Source organism: Diaphorina citri, unplaced genomic scaffold, assembly GCF_000475195.1.
Source record: "Diaphorina citri unplaced genomic scaffold, Diaci psyllid genome assembly version 1.1 scaffold455, whole genome shotgun sequence".
NCBI lineage: Eukaryota > Metazoa > Arthropoda > Insecta > Hemiptera > Psyllidae > Diaphorina > Diaphorina citri.
In genome coordinates this window covers 124,579-141,913 of record NW_007377890.1, presented here as the reverse complement: position 1 = coordinate 141,913, position 17,335 = coordinate 124,579, and the positions used below count along the sequence as shown (strand labels likewise).

Genomic DNA, 17,335 nt, shown 5'->3' with positions numbered 1-17,335 from the left:
TTTCCTTTAAAAAATAATTAAAAATACCTATAATTTGATACTTTTTCCAATATAATTAGGTTGAGAGATTAAACATTTACTTCAAATATTTCATGATCATAGGTACGTGGTTTTTCCTTATTACTCCTACAATAAGTACCTATTGTTCTTTTTTTATAAATGCATGCTATCTTCAAATCTTTTGTAGTTTTAGTCTGGTCACTTTTGTAAATCAGCTGGCATGAGGTTATTTTAAACCAAAAGTTAGATAAAGGTCACTTTCAATTGAAAGTCAGGTTGAGAGTTTTTTTCTATTTAGTTGCAGTTTAATAACCGAAAGAATAACAACACTTCCAGAGTTGTGATAAGAGTTAGTAAAAAAATAATTTTCCAGCTCTTCAAGAAAAAGTTTTTTCTTCAACACATTTGGTGTTTGTTTATTGACCAAAAGCTTTTGGTGAAATTTCTAGCTTTTGTGACTGTTAACTTTTTTCATTTGACAATTTTTTAAATTATTTTTTGTGTGAGCTTTTGATAATCTGAATCAAATTTCAGAGCCATGATTGTGTTTGAATAACAACACTTCCAGAGTTGTGATAAGAGTTAGTAAAAAAATAATTTTACAGCTCTTCCAAGAAAAAGTTTTTTCTTCAACACATTTGGTGTTTGTTGATTGACCAAAAGCTTTTGGTGAAATTTCTAGCTTTTGTGACTGTTAACTTTTTTCATTTGACAATTTTTTTAAAGTAGTTTTTGTGTGAGCTTTTGATAATCTGAATCAAATTTCAGAGCCATGATTGTGTTTGATCAGTTTAATGATAATGACTTCGATGCTTTCATTGACGACATTAGTGATTTTGAAAAAGAATGTGAACTAATGCAAATTGAGGACAACAATAACCTATCCAGTGACGAGAATCAGGTGTCAATGACAAGCGAAAATGGTAAGTTATACAGACCAATGCCCAATGTTAGTTTGATGGTTATCTACTATTCTACTACATGAATCGCATGTGAGAATTTGGTTTCTCTATGTGCAGTAGGTGCGGAGCTATTGGGACATTCCGGAAATTTTATTGTCGGACCTCGTATTATGTGCTGAACCAATGAGATTGTGAGATTCCACTTTGTGGACCAAGTGTGGACGTCCAAAGCGGAATCTCATTGGTTCAGCTATTTTGACTATAGAAAAAGTCACATAATAAAGTACGGCTAAACTAGAGCTATAGAAGTGAACTAATGCAAATTGAGGACAACAATAACCTATCCAGTGACGAGAATCAGGTGTCAATGACAAGCGAAAATGGTAAGTTATACAGCCCAATGTTAGTTTGATAGTTATCTACTATTCTACTTACATGAATCGCATGTGAGAAAGCCCCATAAAGTAGAGAGACAGTGAGGCAAATTTTACATGAAAAATTAGACATCAAAAAAGTTTGCGCTAAAATGGTACCCCAAATCTCTCAGCTGGGCAAAAGAGAGACTTGAAGAAGTTGCCATTGGCACACTTTAGACCGATGAACATTATCCCAGACTTCTGGAAAAGGTTTATCACATGTGACAAAACATGGAATTTCATGTTAGTGTAAAATTTTGTTTAAAATTTGTTCAAAAATTTTACTCGACATGTTACTAGAGAAAATTCGGCGAAGTAAAATGAGGTGTTACATAACGGCTGACTACTTGAAAACTACTAATCACAAATTGATGAAATTACATGCATTAGAAAGAGGAAAGATCAAGCTTTATTCGTGGAAAATTTGGTTTCTCTATGTGCAGATTGTGCAGTAGGTGCGGAGCTATGGGGACATTCCGGGAACTTTATTGTCGGACCTCGTATTTTGTGCTGAACCAATGAGATTGTGAGATTCCGCTTTGTGGACCAAGTGTGGACGTCCAAAGCGGAATCTCATTGGTTCAGATATTTTGACTATAGAAAAAGTCACATAATAAAGTACGGCTAAACTAGAGCTATAGAAAGTTGCTGAGGATTTCTACTTCTGAATTTTCTATTTGGACCAAAAATAACAAAAGGGCTATATCCTACCGCCCGATAACACAACTTTTTTCTAATCTTCTCTTTTTTGCTGACAACCTGTAAACACGTAATGAATAGAATAGAATAGAATAGAATAGAATATAATTTTATTGATCATGAAAATACATATAAATTGTACATGGATCAACGTTATACAAGTGAAAAAAAAAAGACAATAATGAATAATTATACATATTTTAATAATAATATAAAGAAATAAAATAACAAAAGGGCTATATCCTACCGCCCGATAACACAACTTTTTTCTAATCTTCTCTCTTTTGCTGACAACCTGTAAACACGTAAAGGAATTAATGCTTAAAATGAAATTTGAATTACTCTCTCCTTATTACCTACTGAATTACATCAGAAATATTATTGTTACTCAAAGCTGTTTTCTGAGTAAAACCTAATCACACACTTGTAATTATGTTGCAAGACCAATTTTATTTGGTTCCATCAACATATTTACATATGTAGGTATTTATGTTGTATAAGCTGTTTTCTGAGTAAAACCTAATCACACACTTGTAATTCTGTTGCAAGACCAATTTTTTTCGGTTCCATCAACATATTTACATATGTAGGTATTTATGTTGTATTCCAAGAGCAATTTGAGCTTTTACCAAAGGGTCAGAGCGTAAGGTTATCAGAAACTACCTACACTGGTAGGCAAATTCTACTATACCTCTTAGGCTAAGATCTATAGCCATATATTGCGGTCACTTACGATGTTTACGGTAAACATACTAAACAGGAACTGTATTGTTTATCGAAATGGCAACTGATATCATTTGAAGTGTGGATTAGGTTTTAGAGCGTTTAGGTTTTTTCTTCTGTCAGCACTTTGAGGACGTGGTACCGTAACATACCTATAGCCATATATTGCGGTCACTTACGATGTTTACGGTAAACATACTAAACAGGAACTGTATTGTTTATCGAAATGGCAACTGATATAATATCATTTGAAGTGTGGATTAGGTTTTAGAGCGTTTAGGTTTTTTCTTCTGTCAGCACTTTGAGGACATGGTACCGTAACATAAGAGTAATTATACTGTTAGAAGACATGCGAAATGTAGGTATACTTAAACAGAAGGCACTTACGTACATAGTAACAGTCTAAATAAGGGAAGTAGGTTGTCAACACTTATGAATAAATTGATAAGGTAACGAAATTGGTCGGTACAAAAGCGTTGTAGACCTCGTTGAGAAAAAAGATTCTCGAGAATCCAATGGGGTCCGTCTGACCGTGTGTGGCGGAAAAAGCTCCAGAATTAGGATTTCCAACTTACAAACGGGCAATGCAGTTGGCGTTATGGGCACCATCCCTGATAAAGCCAGATTGGAAAACAATTTCTATCTATAATAAAATGGATTTTTTAACTCGTTTGGTGGGCCATACATAGTCCTTTAATTTCACCTAATGAAGCCTCCATTGTATTCTTTGATCCGAGTAAGTAACCTGTGATGTTCATGGTAGAAAAACTAGAGATGAAGTATTCAACAACAAGAAATTGATAGGTCTATTGAGCTTTTGAAGGTATTGTTAGAACAAATAAAATGAAAAAAACATCCTATAATGCAGAATATGCCTTGTTTATCCTGCTGGAATAGGACTGTAAAGTCCCTTCAGCACCGCATACAATCACGCTGCACACTCCCAGGGCTTCGCGGGGTTGCGTATACGGTCGCGCTGTGCGTAACTAATAAATAAAAATAGTATCATTGTACGCATATTTACTGTAGATATGATTCGTTTAGGAAAGTTTATGTGGTCCAAAGAGCAAAATGCATGAGTACCTATATAATTACATTTTGTTTTATTTATTTACTTTCCTTTACGTTTAAAACATTTATCATTAATCTTCGATAACATGATGATGAGTACTTACTTAGCTGGGTTTTAAAATACTGCAATTTCGTTCTCATTCACAGTTTCGTGCTGTTTTTGATAACTTTAAGTTGGCATTCCTTCGTCACCTTCAAATATTCGACAGAATCTGCGACAACCAATTCAAAGATAATCTTATTTTCTACAGATGCAAAAGGTCTCAGCGACACTAACCGAATCAAAACGTTACGATATCAAATCCAAATTTTTACTTTCCTTTACGTTTAAAACATTTATCATTAATCTTCGATAACATGATGATGAGTACTTACTTAGCTGGGTTTTAAAATACTGCGATTTCGTTCTCATTCACAGTTTCGTGCTGTTTTTGATAAGTTTAAGTTGACATTCCTTCGTCACCTTCAAATATTCGACAGAATCTGCGACAACCAATTTAAAGATAATCTTATTTTCCACAGATGCAAAAGGTCTCAGCGACACTAACCGAATCAAAACATTACGATATCAAATCCAAATCCTTATGAATGAAATAATCTCGATCAGCATGCAGGAAACAAAACATATGCGTCATAATTTGCTGATTTATCAGACGGTGATTTTCTAACTACTTATTTATCAACAGGTGACACAGTGCTTCTTTATATTAGGAAATAATTAAGTTCTACGTACTCAAAATGGTAGATAACTAGGTATACTCCTACCTCGTACATAATATGTATTTATCTTCTATGACTTCACTATGCTGATCACAGGATTATCAATGGACTTTGAGTCTTACCAGTGGCTTGGAACAGGGGAGATTGGGCCCAACTGACCGTAATGTGTCACCACCACTGTGACCAACGAATTCGCTCTAGTTTGAACATTGATTTATTTCTTCGGCACTGGTCTAAAATTACAAATGACAATTAACTGGGTAATGAATTAGAATACATGACATAGTATGTATCAAGTTTAGAGAATATTTTTAAATGACAATTAATTAGTCAAGTAAGATAGTAAAACCAAACATCAGGCATGGGGTTGAAATATGGACAACGATGGTTCTGAAATTTTGAATCCTTGTCGAAAGCCACTATTTCCAACTTACAAACGGGCAATGCAGTTGGCGTTATGGGCACCATCCCTGATAAAGCCAGATTGGAAAACAATTTCTATCTATAATGAAATAAATGGATTTTTTAACTCGTTTGGTGGGCCACAGTCCTTTAATTTCACCTAATGAAGCTCACTTGATAACATGGTTACTTCTCAGTTTCTGAGGTTATCCTTAAAATGTCAAAATGTGACCCCAGCTGAAAAATAAAGAGGGGTGATTTATCTCGACGCTGTGATTTATTACCTATAGTGATTAGAGAAACTAAATATTATTTGTAATGTTACCTAATTAATCTAGCGTTTGAATGACTTATCTAAGCATTAAAATAAAGAGATAATTGTTCTTACCTTACCTAGAGATAATTGTTCTGTTTCTGAGGTTATCCTTAAAATGTCAAAATGTGACCCCAGCTGAAAAATAAAGAGGGGTGATTTATCTCGACGCTGTGATTTATTACATCGTGGTGATAGCTACCTATAGTGATTAGAGAAACTAAATATTATTTGTAATGTTACCTAATTACTTAATCTAGCGTTTGAATGACTTATCTAAGCATTAAAATAAAGAGATAACTTCTTAATAAGAAGTCAAATGAAAGGAACATGTGTTGTGAGGTTCCGACTCCCAAATCTTAGAGCTTGATGTTTCTCATCAATAGCTTGGGATATTTTTAATGCCTTTGAAAATCACAACATCTAATAACTCCTCGTTATCTTTCTACGAGTAAGTATATCCAATAGCTTGGGATATTTTTAATGCCTTTGAAAATCACAACATCTAATAACTACTCGTTATCTTTCTACGAGTAAGTATATGGGCCATAAGGAAAAATATGGCGATCGGGAAATTGAGAAAGAAAGAAATTTTATATGTACAATGAAAACGAAGAAAAATCGGACTCAAATTCAAGACTGCTGGAACAAAGAGACTTTTCAGATTTCTGGATAATAATATGGCAGCATTAACAAGCTATGTACGAGTAATGCCATTCAGACAGAAGTATGGGAGGCAACATCCGATTCAGCTAAATTCTCCAAGGGGGAGTAAAATTCCAAGTACAACTTCTTTTAGTTATGCTGGGGTTTACCAACTCGGGATTGAGATTAAACTAGAATTTCCCTATACTTACTAGCCAGGTCAACCTCGGATTCTATCTCTCTCTATGTTCTATTATTTTCAAGTGGTGCTCATCAACCCCTGGGTTATATACGTATTTATGCACCACACCCAACCTCGGATTGAACTCAATCCTGAGACAATCCACGGCGGTAAAACTCGACCTTAGTAATGACCTGATGACGATATTCTAAGCAGAAAGAAATTTTATATGTACAATGAAAACGAAGAAAAATCGGACTCAAATTCAAGACTGCTGGAACAAAGAGACTTTTCAGATTTCTAGATAATAATATGGCAGCATTAACAAGCAATGCACGAGCATATGTATGCCATTCAGACAGAAATATGGGAGGCAACATCCGATTCAGCCAAATTCTCCAAGGGGGAGTAAAATTCCAAATATGTACAACTTCTTTTAGTTATGCTGGGTTTTACCAACTCGGGATTGAGATTAAATTAGAATTTCCCTATACTTAAGAGCCAGATCAACCTCGGATTCTATCTCTATCTACATATTAGCCATTTAAGTTCAACACGTTTGCTTGAAGGTACAGAATGGTTGGGAGATATTTTCACTCGTATTTGAAAGTTTTACGTTCTCCGAATGTGAAATGAGACAATTTATTTTATTCCACACATGTTTGTTCTTAGAATCTTTATTACAAATTATTACTATCAGCTTAGAAGTATTATAAGTACAAATGTTTTTAAAATTAATACTTTGATAGATACTTAAAAAAAGTGTTTCATCGCCGTTTTTAGTTCGTACTTAAATAAACAACCAATAGCTTGGGATATTTTTAATGCCTTTGAAAATCACAACATCTAATAACTACTCGTTATCTTTCTACGAGTAAGTATATGGGCCATGAGGAAAAATATGGCGATCGGGAAATTGAGAAAGAAAGAAATTTTATATGTACAATGAAAACGAAGAAAAATCGGACTTAAATTCAAGACTACTGGAACAAAGAGACTTTTCAGATTTCTAGATAATACCTAATATGGCAGCATCAACAAGCTATGTATGTACGAGTGATGCCATTCAGACAGAAGTATGGGAGGCAACATCCGATTCAGCCAAATTCTCCAAGGGGGAGTAAAATTCCAAATACAACTTCTTTTAGTTAATGCTGGGGTTTACCAATTCGGGATTGAGATTAAACTAGAATTTCCCTATACTTAAGAGCCAGGTCAACCTCGGATTCTATCTCTATCTACATATTATTTTTAAGTGGTGCTCATCAACCCCTGGGTTATACGCACCACACCCAACCTCAGATTGAATTCAATCCTGAGACAGTCCACGGTGGTAAAACTCGACTTTAGTGCTGACGATATTCTTTGCCACTTTGACAATTCCGGCTTTCTGTTCACAGGCGAGCCTCCCGACATTTCCGCCACCATGTCGAATGGTATGATCCTTCCTCCGAACAGTATGGACATGAGCTCAGGAGCTCTCAACTTGCAGTGCTGTGCCATTTGTGGGGACCGCGCCACGGGCAAACATTACGGGGCAGCCTCCTGCGATGGCTGCAAGGGGTTCTTCAGACGGTCCGTCCGAAAAGGTCACCAATATACCTGCAGGTAAGCGATTGGGGATAAAAAGCAGCAATCCATTTTTCCTGTCTTTTTCTTTCTCATCAAATCTTTCCAGAAATTTGAGACGTAAATGGCTCTCGTTTGCCTCAAGAAGATCTGCGTAAGTGCAACAAGGTATCGAACATAATTATGTAGCTAGTATCTATTGGATTTTTCGCCTTTTTTCAGATTCAATCGAATTTGTGTGGTGGACAAAGACAAACGAAACCAGTGCCGTTATTGCAGACTCAAAAAATGTTTCAAAGCTGGCATGAAAAAAGAAGGTAGGTAACACATTTTGTGAACAAGAGAAAGAAACACCAATGTAAAACAGATGCAAAGATTGGAAACACTATTTGACAGGTGCACCAATGTAAAATAGGCGAAAGCATTGGAGAAACACTTGACTCGTTCAGTTGATGCTTAATTTGTACAGAGTTCCTTCTGCATATCCGGGAGCACAGCAAGACAATAACTTCTTTGGTATTGGTGAAGCTGCTCAAGAGAAGATTCTTCTTTCGAACTAGGCGCTTACTTTTGATGAATTTGTTTTAAATTCCTACCAAGTGCCATTCAAAGTGTTCTGTTTGTTCCTCACTAGGCAGAACTATTTTTCAAGCTCCCGTAATCATTTTCTTGAAAACTTGACATTTGAGATTTAGAATCAATTTCAAAATTAGTATTGGTATAAGTAGGGCCATCGGCTATAACAAACGTCCTATGCCAGTGCGACCTGGTTAGATCTTTTGTGACTTACTTCCCAAATTATTTACATGACAATTTCTCCTGTTTTCAGCGGTCCAGAATGAAAGAGATCGCATCAGTTGCAGAAGACCTAGCTATGAGGAAACCACCGCCAACAACGGCCTCTCTGTCAATTCTCTTCTCAACGCTGAGATGCTCTCACGACAAGTTGGCGCTGTGCGAGAAGAGGTGAGTTTATTCGGATCTCTTGATTTACGTGGATGAATCATTCATCTCTGACTCACCCTCAATTTAATCATTTCTTATGAATGAAATAATCTCGATCAGCATGCAGGAACAAAACATATGCGTCATAATTTGCTGATTTATCAGACGGTGATTTTCTAACTACCTACTTATTTATCAACAGGTGACACAGTGCTTCTTTATATTAGGAAATAACTAAGTCCTACGTACTCAAAATTGTAGATAACTAGGTATACTCCTACCTCGTACATAATATGTATTTATCTTCTATGACTTCACGATGATGATCACAGGATTATCAATGGACTTTGAGTTTTACCAGTGGCTTAGAACAGGGGAGATGGGGCCCAACTGACCGTAATGTGTCACCACCACTGTGACCAACGAATTCGCTCTAGTTTGAACATTGATTTCTTTCTTCGGCACTGGTCTAAAATTACAAATGACAATTAACTGGATAAGCTAGGTATACTCCTACCTCGTACATAATATGTATTTATCTTCTATGACTTCACGATGATGATCACAGGATTATCAATGGACTTTGAGTCTTACATTACCAGTGGCTTAGAACAGGGGAGATGGGGCCCAACTGACCGTAATGTGTCACCACCTCTGTGACCAACGAATTCACTCTAGTTTTTGAACATTGATTTGTTTCTTCGGCACTAGTCTAAAATTACAAATGACTGGGTAGTGAAATAGAATACATGACATAGTATGTATCAAGTTTAGAGAATATTTTTAAATGACAATTAATTAGTCAAATAAGATAGTAAAACCAACAATAGATCTACAGAGGTCGCAGTGTTAATTGCATACTCTCTTGGGAGAGGAGCAACCAGTCCCATAATAGAATAGAATAATAGAAGTAACCTGTGATGTTCATGGTAGAAAAACTAGAGATGAAGTATTCAACAACAAGAAATTGATGGGAGTAAAACCAAACATCAGGCATGGGGTTGAAATATGGACAACGATGGTTCTGAAATTCTGAATCTTCGTCAAAAGCCACTATTTCCAACTTACAAACGGGCAATGCAGTTGGCGTTATGGGCACCATCCCTGATAAAGCCAGATTGGAAAACAATTTCCATTTATATATAATAAAATAAATGGATTTTTTAACTCGTGTGGTGGGCCATAGTCCTTTAATTTTACCTAATGAAGCTCACTTGATAACATGGTTACTTCTCAGTTTCTGAGGTTATCCTTAAAATGTCAAAATGTGACCCCAGCTGAAAAATAAAGAGGGGTGATTTATCTCGACGCTGTGATTTATTACCTATAGTGATTAGGGCTTAGGTGTAGGGGCAAACAGCCCTAAAGGAAGGGTTCTCTACAACTATTCTTTCTTCTCTCATTTCAAGGTGGCACTCCTGCGCGCGCACGCGGGCGAGCATCTCCTCCTGGGTTTGGCCAGACGTTCCCTCAACCTGCGCGACGTTCTCCTGTTGGGCAACAACTGTGTGATCACCCGGTATACAGGAGAATCCGGCATATCTCCGGACTTGGACATTAGCCGGGTAGGGACTCGTGTGATGGACGAACTGGTTAGACCACTAGCCGAAGTGCAGATCGATGACACCGAGTTTGCCTGTCTCAAATCCATTGTATTCTTTGATCCGAGTAAGTAACCTGTGATGTTCATGGTGGAAAAACTAGAGATGAAGTATTCAACAACAAGAAATTGATGGTTCTATTGAGCTTTTGAAGGTATTGTTAGATAAAATAAAATGAAAAAATATCCTATAATGTAGAATATGCCTTGTTTATTCTGCTGGAATAGGACTGTAAAGTTCCTTCAGCACCGCATACAATCACGCTGCACACTCCCAGGGCTTCGCGGGGTTGCGTATACGGTCGCGCTGTGCGTAACTAATAAATAAAAATAGTATCATTGTACGCATGTTTATTGTAGATATAATTCGTTTAGGAAAGTTTATGTGGTCCAAAGAGCAAAATGCATGAGTACCTGTATAATTACATTTTGTTTTATTTATTTACTTTCCTTTACGTTTAAAACATTTATCATTATTCTTCGATAACATGATGATGAGTACTTACTTAGCTGGGTTTTAAAAGATTGCAATTTCGTTCTCATTCACAGTTTCGTGCTGTTTTTGATAACTTTAAGTTGGCATTCCTTCGTCACCTTCAAATATTCGACAGAATCTGCGACAACCAATTCAAAGATAATCTTATTTTCCACAGATGCAAAAGGTCTCAGCGACACTAACCGAATCAAAACGTTACGATATCAAATCCAAATTAATCTGGAGGATTACATCAGTGATCGACAGTACGATTCCAGAGGTCGTTTTGGTGAGCTACTACTGACCTTGCCGGCACTTCAGTCGATCACTTGGCAAATGATCGAGCAGATTCAGTTTGCCAAACTGTTTGGTGTGGCCAAAATCGACAGTCTGTTGCAGGAAATGCTGTTAGGAGGTACGTAAATTTTGATCAACACGTCTCTTGTGTTGTGTTGTCTTGTGTTTCTTTAAAACTACAAAATTACTTGAGCTGATAGTCCAAGAAAAATTGTTAATAGATTATATTTGATCAGTATGTATTTCGACAAGGCCATTTAAGCCTTGCCGGCACTTCAGTCGATCACTTGGCAAATGATCGAGCAGATTCAGTTTGCCAAACTGTTTGGTGTGGCCAAAATCGACAGTCTGTTGCAGGAAATGCTGTTAGGAGGTACGTAAATTCTGATTAACACATCTCTTGTGTTGTGTTGTCTTGTGTTTCTTTAAAATTACAAAATTACTTGAGCTGATAGTCCAAGAAAATTTGTTAATAGATTATATTTGATGAGTATGTATTTCGACAAGGCCATTTAAGTAAATTCAACACGTTTTGATTTTTTTGTGTTTTTTTTTTTTTTTTTTTTTTTTTTTTTTCACAGATTATCTGGTATTGACGCTTTATTTACGAAGAAATATCTACTTTTATCTATTACTATCTGTGACAAGATTTTTCAAAATAGATAATGACATTAATGACCAAGTCAATGAGTACATAAAAGATTTACGTGGATGAATCATTCATCTCTGACTCACCCTCAATCTAATCATTTCTTATGAATGAAATAATCTCGATCAGCATGCAGGAAACAAAACATATGCGTCATAATTTGCTGATTTATCAGACGGTGATTTTCTAACAACATATTTATCAACAGGTGACAGGTGACACAGTGCTTCTTTATATTAGGAAATAACTTCATAAGTCCTACGTACTCAAAATGAGTTATACTTGTTTAGACTGCGGGAGTAAAGGGACTTTTCAGTCTCATTCTGGCAGTATAAACAGGGTATATTCTATTCTATTCTTATACATTTCCTTTCGTAAAGGAAAATACATCCATACATTCATCTTTCGGGAAACTTTCGGAATCGGAACTACATAGTTCCCTTAAGGAAATGAAAACCTTAGGCTTCCGAGGCTAAGGTGTTGTTGTAGCGGCTTCAGCTGTAGTCGAATGGTGTTGGCAGAATAAAGAAAGGAAATCTTTTTTTTCTGCCATTCACCGGGGGTTGATGGTCTCTAGCCATGTTAAATAGGCTCGTCCTGAACCGCAGTCAACCAGCGTGAGATTCTTATACATTTCCTTTCGTAAAGGAAAATACATCCATACATTCATCTTTCGGGAAACTTTCGGAATCGGAACTACATAGTTCCCTTTTGGAAATGAAAACCTTAGGCTTCCGAGGCTAAGGTGTTGTTGTAGCGGCTTCAGCTGTAGTCGAATGGTGATGGCAGAATAAAGAAAGGAAAAACTTTTTTTTCTGCCATTCACCGGGGGTTGATGGTCTCTAGCCATGTTAAATTGGCTCGTCCTGAACCGCAGTCAACCATCGTGAGGACTTGGGCTTGTTCTTTAAAAACAGAGAGAACCCTTTGACGGCTTAGGTGTAGGGGCAAACAGCCCTAAAGGAAGGGTTCTCTACAACTATAATGGGCTTGTTCTTTAAAAACAGAGAGAACCCTTTGACGGCTTAGGTGTAGGGGCAAACAGCCCTAAAGGAAGGGTTCTCTACAACTATTCTTTCTTCTCTCATTTCAAGGTGGCACTCCTGCGCGCGCACGCGGGCGAGCATCTCCTCCTGGGTTTGGCCAGACGTTCCCTCAACCTGCGCGACGTTCTCCTGTTGGGCAACAACTGTGTGATCACCCGGTATACAGGAGAATCCGGCATATCTCCGGACTTGGACATTGTAGGAATATTCCTTTTATGGTCTAGGTGTGCAATAAGAAAGGATTTTGCGAAAATCTAAACCGATCCTGAGATATGAGTATCTCCGGACTTGGACATTAGCCGGGTAGGGACTCGTGTGATGGACGAACTGGTTAGACCACTAGCCGAAGTGCAGATCGATGACACGGAGTTTGCATGTCTCAAATCCATTGTATTTAGACCACTAGCCGAAGTGCAGATCGATGACACCGAGTTTGCCTGTCTCAAATCCATTGTATTCTTTGATCCGAGTAAGTAAACATTACGGGGCAGCCTCCTGCGATGGCTGCAAGGGGTTCTTCAGACGGTCCGTCCGAAAAGGTCACCAGTATACCTGCAGGTAAGCGATTGGGGATAAAAAGCAGCAATCCATTTTTCCTGTCTTTTCCGTGTCTTTTTCTTTCTCATCAAATCTGTCTTCTCCAGAAATTTGAGACGTAAATGGCTCTCGTTTGCCTCAAGAAGATCTGTGTAAGTGCAACAAGGTATCGAACATAGTATCTATTGGATTTTTCGCTACATGCGCAGATCTAAGGAATTCGACAAAAGTGATTCTTGAAGATAAAATGGATTACTGAATTTTCGTCATCTCTTCACAAACTGATTCTTTTCACTAACTTGTAACTTGATCCATTTTCTGACCAAGCTCTGACCTATTTTCCTCAATATTTCACTAACTTTGATTCTCTTTTGTCAAATTTGAACAAGATTTATTCTATTTTTCATCAATAACTCGACTCGTTCAGTTGATGCTTAATTTGTACAGAGTTCCTTCTGCATATCCGGGAGCACAGCAAGACAATAACTTCTTTGGTATTGATGAAGCTGCTCAAGAAAAAATTCTTCTTTAGAACTAGGCGCTTACTTTTGATAGCAATTTGATTTAAATTCCTATTAAGTGGAATTCAGAGTGTTCTATTTGTTCCTCACTAGGCAGAACTATTTTTCAAGCTCCTGTAATCATTTTCTTGAAAATTTGACATTTGAAATTTTGAATCAATTTCAAAATTAGTATTGGTATAAGCAGGGCCATCGGTTATAATAAACGCCCTATCTCACTGCGACCTGGTTAGATCTTTTGTGACTTACTTCCCAAATTATTTACGTGACGATTTCTCTTGTTTTCAGCGGTCCAGAATGAAAGAGATCGCATCAGTTGCAGAAGACCTAGCTATGAGGAAACCACCGCCAACAACGGCCTCTCTGTCAATTCTCTTCTCAACGCTGAGATGCTCTCACGACAAGTGGGCGCTGTGCGAGAAGAGGTGAGTTTATTCGGATCTCTCTTGGCCACGTAATGCCGATCATTTGAAATGTACTTGTTTACAGCTTTGTCCAACACGGGTGCTCAAAGTTATATATAGGTAGATAACAAACAATAATAAGAGCAATAATAAAAATAATACAATAAACGATTGGAGAAAGTCCATTGTTGTACCTTGTAGTGCACTTAAAATGCTCGCTATTGTGGCTATGGTATAAATGAAAAGAAGGACTCATCTCTGAGAGGTTGTGAATTTTTTGAACTCCTATAAATTTCCCGACAACTTTTCGGAGAATCAAACAAAATTTCGCCATAAATTTTAATGAAAATTACCTCGGCGGAGGGAATTTTTCCCATTTGATAGAATTTTCAGTAAACATGACAATCACATGATAGGAGTATGAGAGTATGAGGTGGCAAAAGGTGAGATTTGGAGCACCAGGAAACCCATCAGTATATGGTAAACATGACAATCACATGATAGGAGTATGAGAGTATGAGGTGGCAAAAGGTGAGATTTGGAGCACCAGGAAACCCATCAGTATATGAAAGATGCATTTACTCATTCCATGTATTTATCACATTGAAGCTTTTATGATAAGATGGGCACGAGTCAAGAATTAAAACATGGCGGAATTATTCCTATGTACAAATATAGAAATGTACATAAAGGCGTAACATAGAGTACATGGACCAATAATGCTAATACAGCCCACTAGTGGTCACGTGATAATGAGGTGCACATGCGCAGACCTAAGGAATTCGACAAATAAAAGTGATTCTTGAAGATAAAATGGATTACTGAATTTTCGTCATCTCTTCACAAACTGATTAATTTTCATCTCGACTAGCATCTGCATGTAAAATATCCCTGAAAAAAGATTCAAACATACATTTCAAAAGGCTATAAAAAAACAGGGTACCTAAAGGTTTTCAATATTCTTCAGTAAGAATAAACCTTGAGTGTCACACTACATCTTCTTCTTCTTCTTTGCCTTATCCCACCCAAGTGGGGTCAGCATTTTGTGTCAGTCGTCAGTCTCTTCCAGTCCGTTCTGTGATGCACCTCATTACCGGACAGCCCCTTCTTATGCAGATCTTCATTTATACGATTTTCCCATTTCTTCTTTGGTCTACCTCTGCCTTGCTTGCCTTCCACTTCCAGTCTTGCAATTTTCTTTCCTACGTAGTACTCCTCTCTTCTCTGAACATGTCCGTACCACTGCAGCCTTCTTTCTCGTATTTTCTTTGAAATTTCCGTCACTTTGATTTTGCTCCTTATTATCTCATTTCTTATCCTGTCCACTCTTGTCACTCCACAGCTCCACCTTAACATCCTCATCTCTGCCACTAGTGTCAAACTACATAAAGCTGCATTATTTATAACTCACAATCAACACAACACTCTGTCTCTAGGTACTTACCTAGATATTATTGAAAAACATTACGGGGCAGCCTCCTGCGATGGCTGCAAGGGGTTCTTCAGACGGTCCGTCCGAAAAGGTCACCAGTATACCTGCAGGTAAGCCATTGGGGATTAAAAGTAGCAATCCATTTTTCCTGTCTTTTCCGTGTTCTTTTTCTTTCTCATCAAATCTTTCTTCTCCAGAAATTTGAGACGCAAATGGCTCTCGTTTGCCTCAAGAAGATCTGCGTAAGTGCAACAAGGAACATAGCATTTATACGAGGAATACCGGATGACCTTCAAGGAGGAAAATCCGCTTGAGAACGAAAGCTTTTGATTGGCATTTTCGGGCATAACCATTGACCCCGAAAACGGACCTAAGCTTACGTTAAAAAGTTACTCACTGTTGTTTTTATTTACAAGTTTACAAAGGTCGGGACATTGACCAATAGGCCTTTTTCCTAAAACTTAAAAGAATTGCCCATTTCCTTTTGTGTTGACGCTCCTAGGGACATCTTGATGGATTTCCGATTGATTCAAATTTATGTAAGTAATTTTTTTATTTATAAGCTCCTGTTTTCAGGTGCCACAGCGGACAGCAATCAACCTACCCAGAACTCGACTAGCGACAATAACAACGCTGGCAGTGCCACCTCCGAGTATCACAGCTCCCCAGGGAGTCTATCTAGTCCCAACATGAGTCCAACCCATCCAGTTCAGTCCACGGTCATTTTCCGGGACATTTCCTCACAAAGTCTGGACGAGGAATACCGGATGACCTTCAAGGAGGAAAATCCGCTTGAGAACGAAAGCTTTTGATTGGCATTTTCGGGCATAACCATTGACCCCAAAACGGACCTAAGCTTACGTTAAAAAGTTACTCACTGTTGTTTTTATTTACAAGTTTACAAAGGTTTTTCCTAAAACTTAAAAGATAAAATTTCCCATTTCCTTTTGTGTTGACGCTCCTAGGGACAGCTTGATGTATTTCCGATTGATTCAAATTTATGTATTTTTTTTATTTATAAGCCATAGGATTTTTTGTTACATGTTTTGTCCGTTACATCGGGCATAACCATTGACCCCGAAAACGGACCTAAGCTTACGTTAAAAAGTTACTCACTGTTGTTTTTATTTACAAGTTTACAAAGGTCTGGACATTCACCATTAGCCCTTTTTCCTAAAACTTAAAAGATAAAATTTCCCATTTCCTTTTGTGTTGACGCTCCTAGGGACAGCTTGATGGATTTCCGATTGATTCAAATTTATGTAATTTTTTTATTTATAAGCCATAGGATTTTTTGTTACATGTTTTGTCCGTTACATTCCCAGGATTCTTTTTTTTTTGTATAGTAATAAACTAATATTGTAAAGTTTGTTCTGTAATAAGTGTTAAGTGTGGATACCCGTTTTCGTATTTTGTGGCTGACGCAAGACTCAATGTTTGATTTTTATGTATACAGGGTGTTGTATAAATACATTTTTTATTTTAATAAACGCTAGGTACCTAGGTACGAAGTTCGCATATACTAGGTATAGCTTTTATGTACATACTCGTAGATATACTCTCCCTTTATGCTTGGTAGATTTTTCATTGCCACAGTAACTACCTACCCATGTATACGTGAAGTACTTGGATATTTAAGTAGGGCTGTAATATAAGTAGGTATGCTAAGGTGCATTATTTTTGTTATTGGAATTTTATAATTTATTTTATTTATTGATAAAAATACGTTACAAAAATAATAAAAGTGTTCGAATAATTTCATTCAAAATGTGTATTTATTTGGTTTCC

The 17,335-nt window shown here is 37.1% G+C and overlaps 1 protein-coding gene across 1 annotated transcript; it reads left to right on the top strand.

Annotated features, from left to right (window-relative positions):
• The first annotated feature begins 624 nt into the window (after nt 1-624).
• LOC103508978 (hepatocyte nuclear factor 4-gamma-like) lies at nt 625-17,315 on the top strand. Its single transcript, XM_026823447.1, has 9 exons — nt 625-923; nt 7,473-7,680; nt 7,864-7,958; nt 8,471-8,607; nt 9,924-10,254; nt 10,840-11,076; nt 11,221-11,331; nt 16,124-16,379; nt 16,617-17,315. The coding sequence occupies exons 1-8, from the start codon at nt 773-775 to the stop codon at nt 16,357-16,359; spliced, it is 1,506 nt and encodes a 501-aa protein (XP_026679248.1). The 5' UTR covers nt 625-772; the 3' UTR covers nt 16,360-16,379; nt 16,617-17,315.
• Nucleotides 17,316-17,335: the final 20 nt, after the last annotated feature.

Coding starts and splice junctions, on each gene's coding strand:
- LOC103508978 (XM_026823447.1), top strand. CDS start 773: ATGATTGTGTTTGATCAGTTTAATGATAATGACTTCGATGCTTTCATT. Junction 7,959..8,470: donor AGCTGGCATGAAAAAAGAAG/GTAGGTAACACA, acceptor TCCTGTTTTCAG/CGGTCCAGAATGAAAGAGAT. Junction 8,608..9,923: donor TTGGCGCTGTGCGAGAAGAG/GTGAGTTTATTC, acceptor TATAGTGATTAG/GGCTTAGGTGTAGGGGCAAA.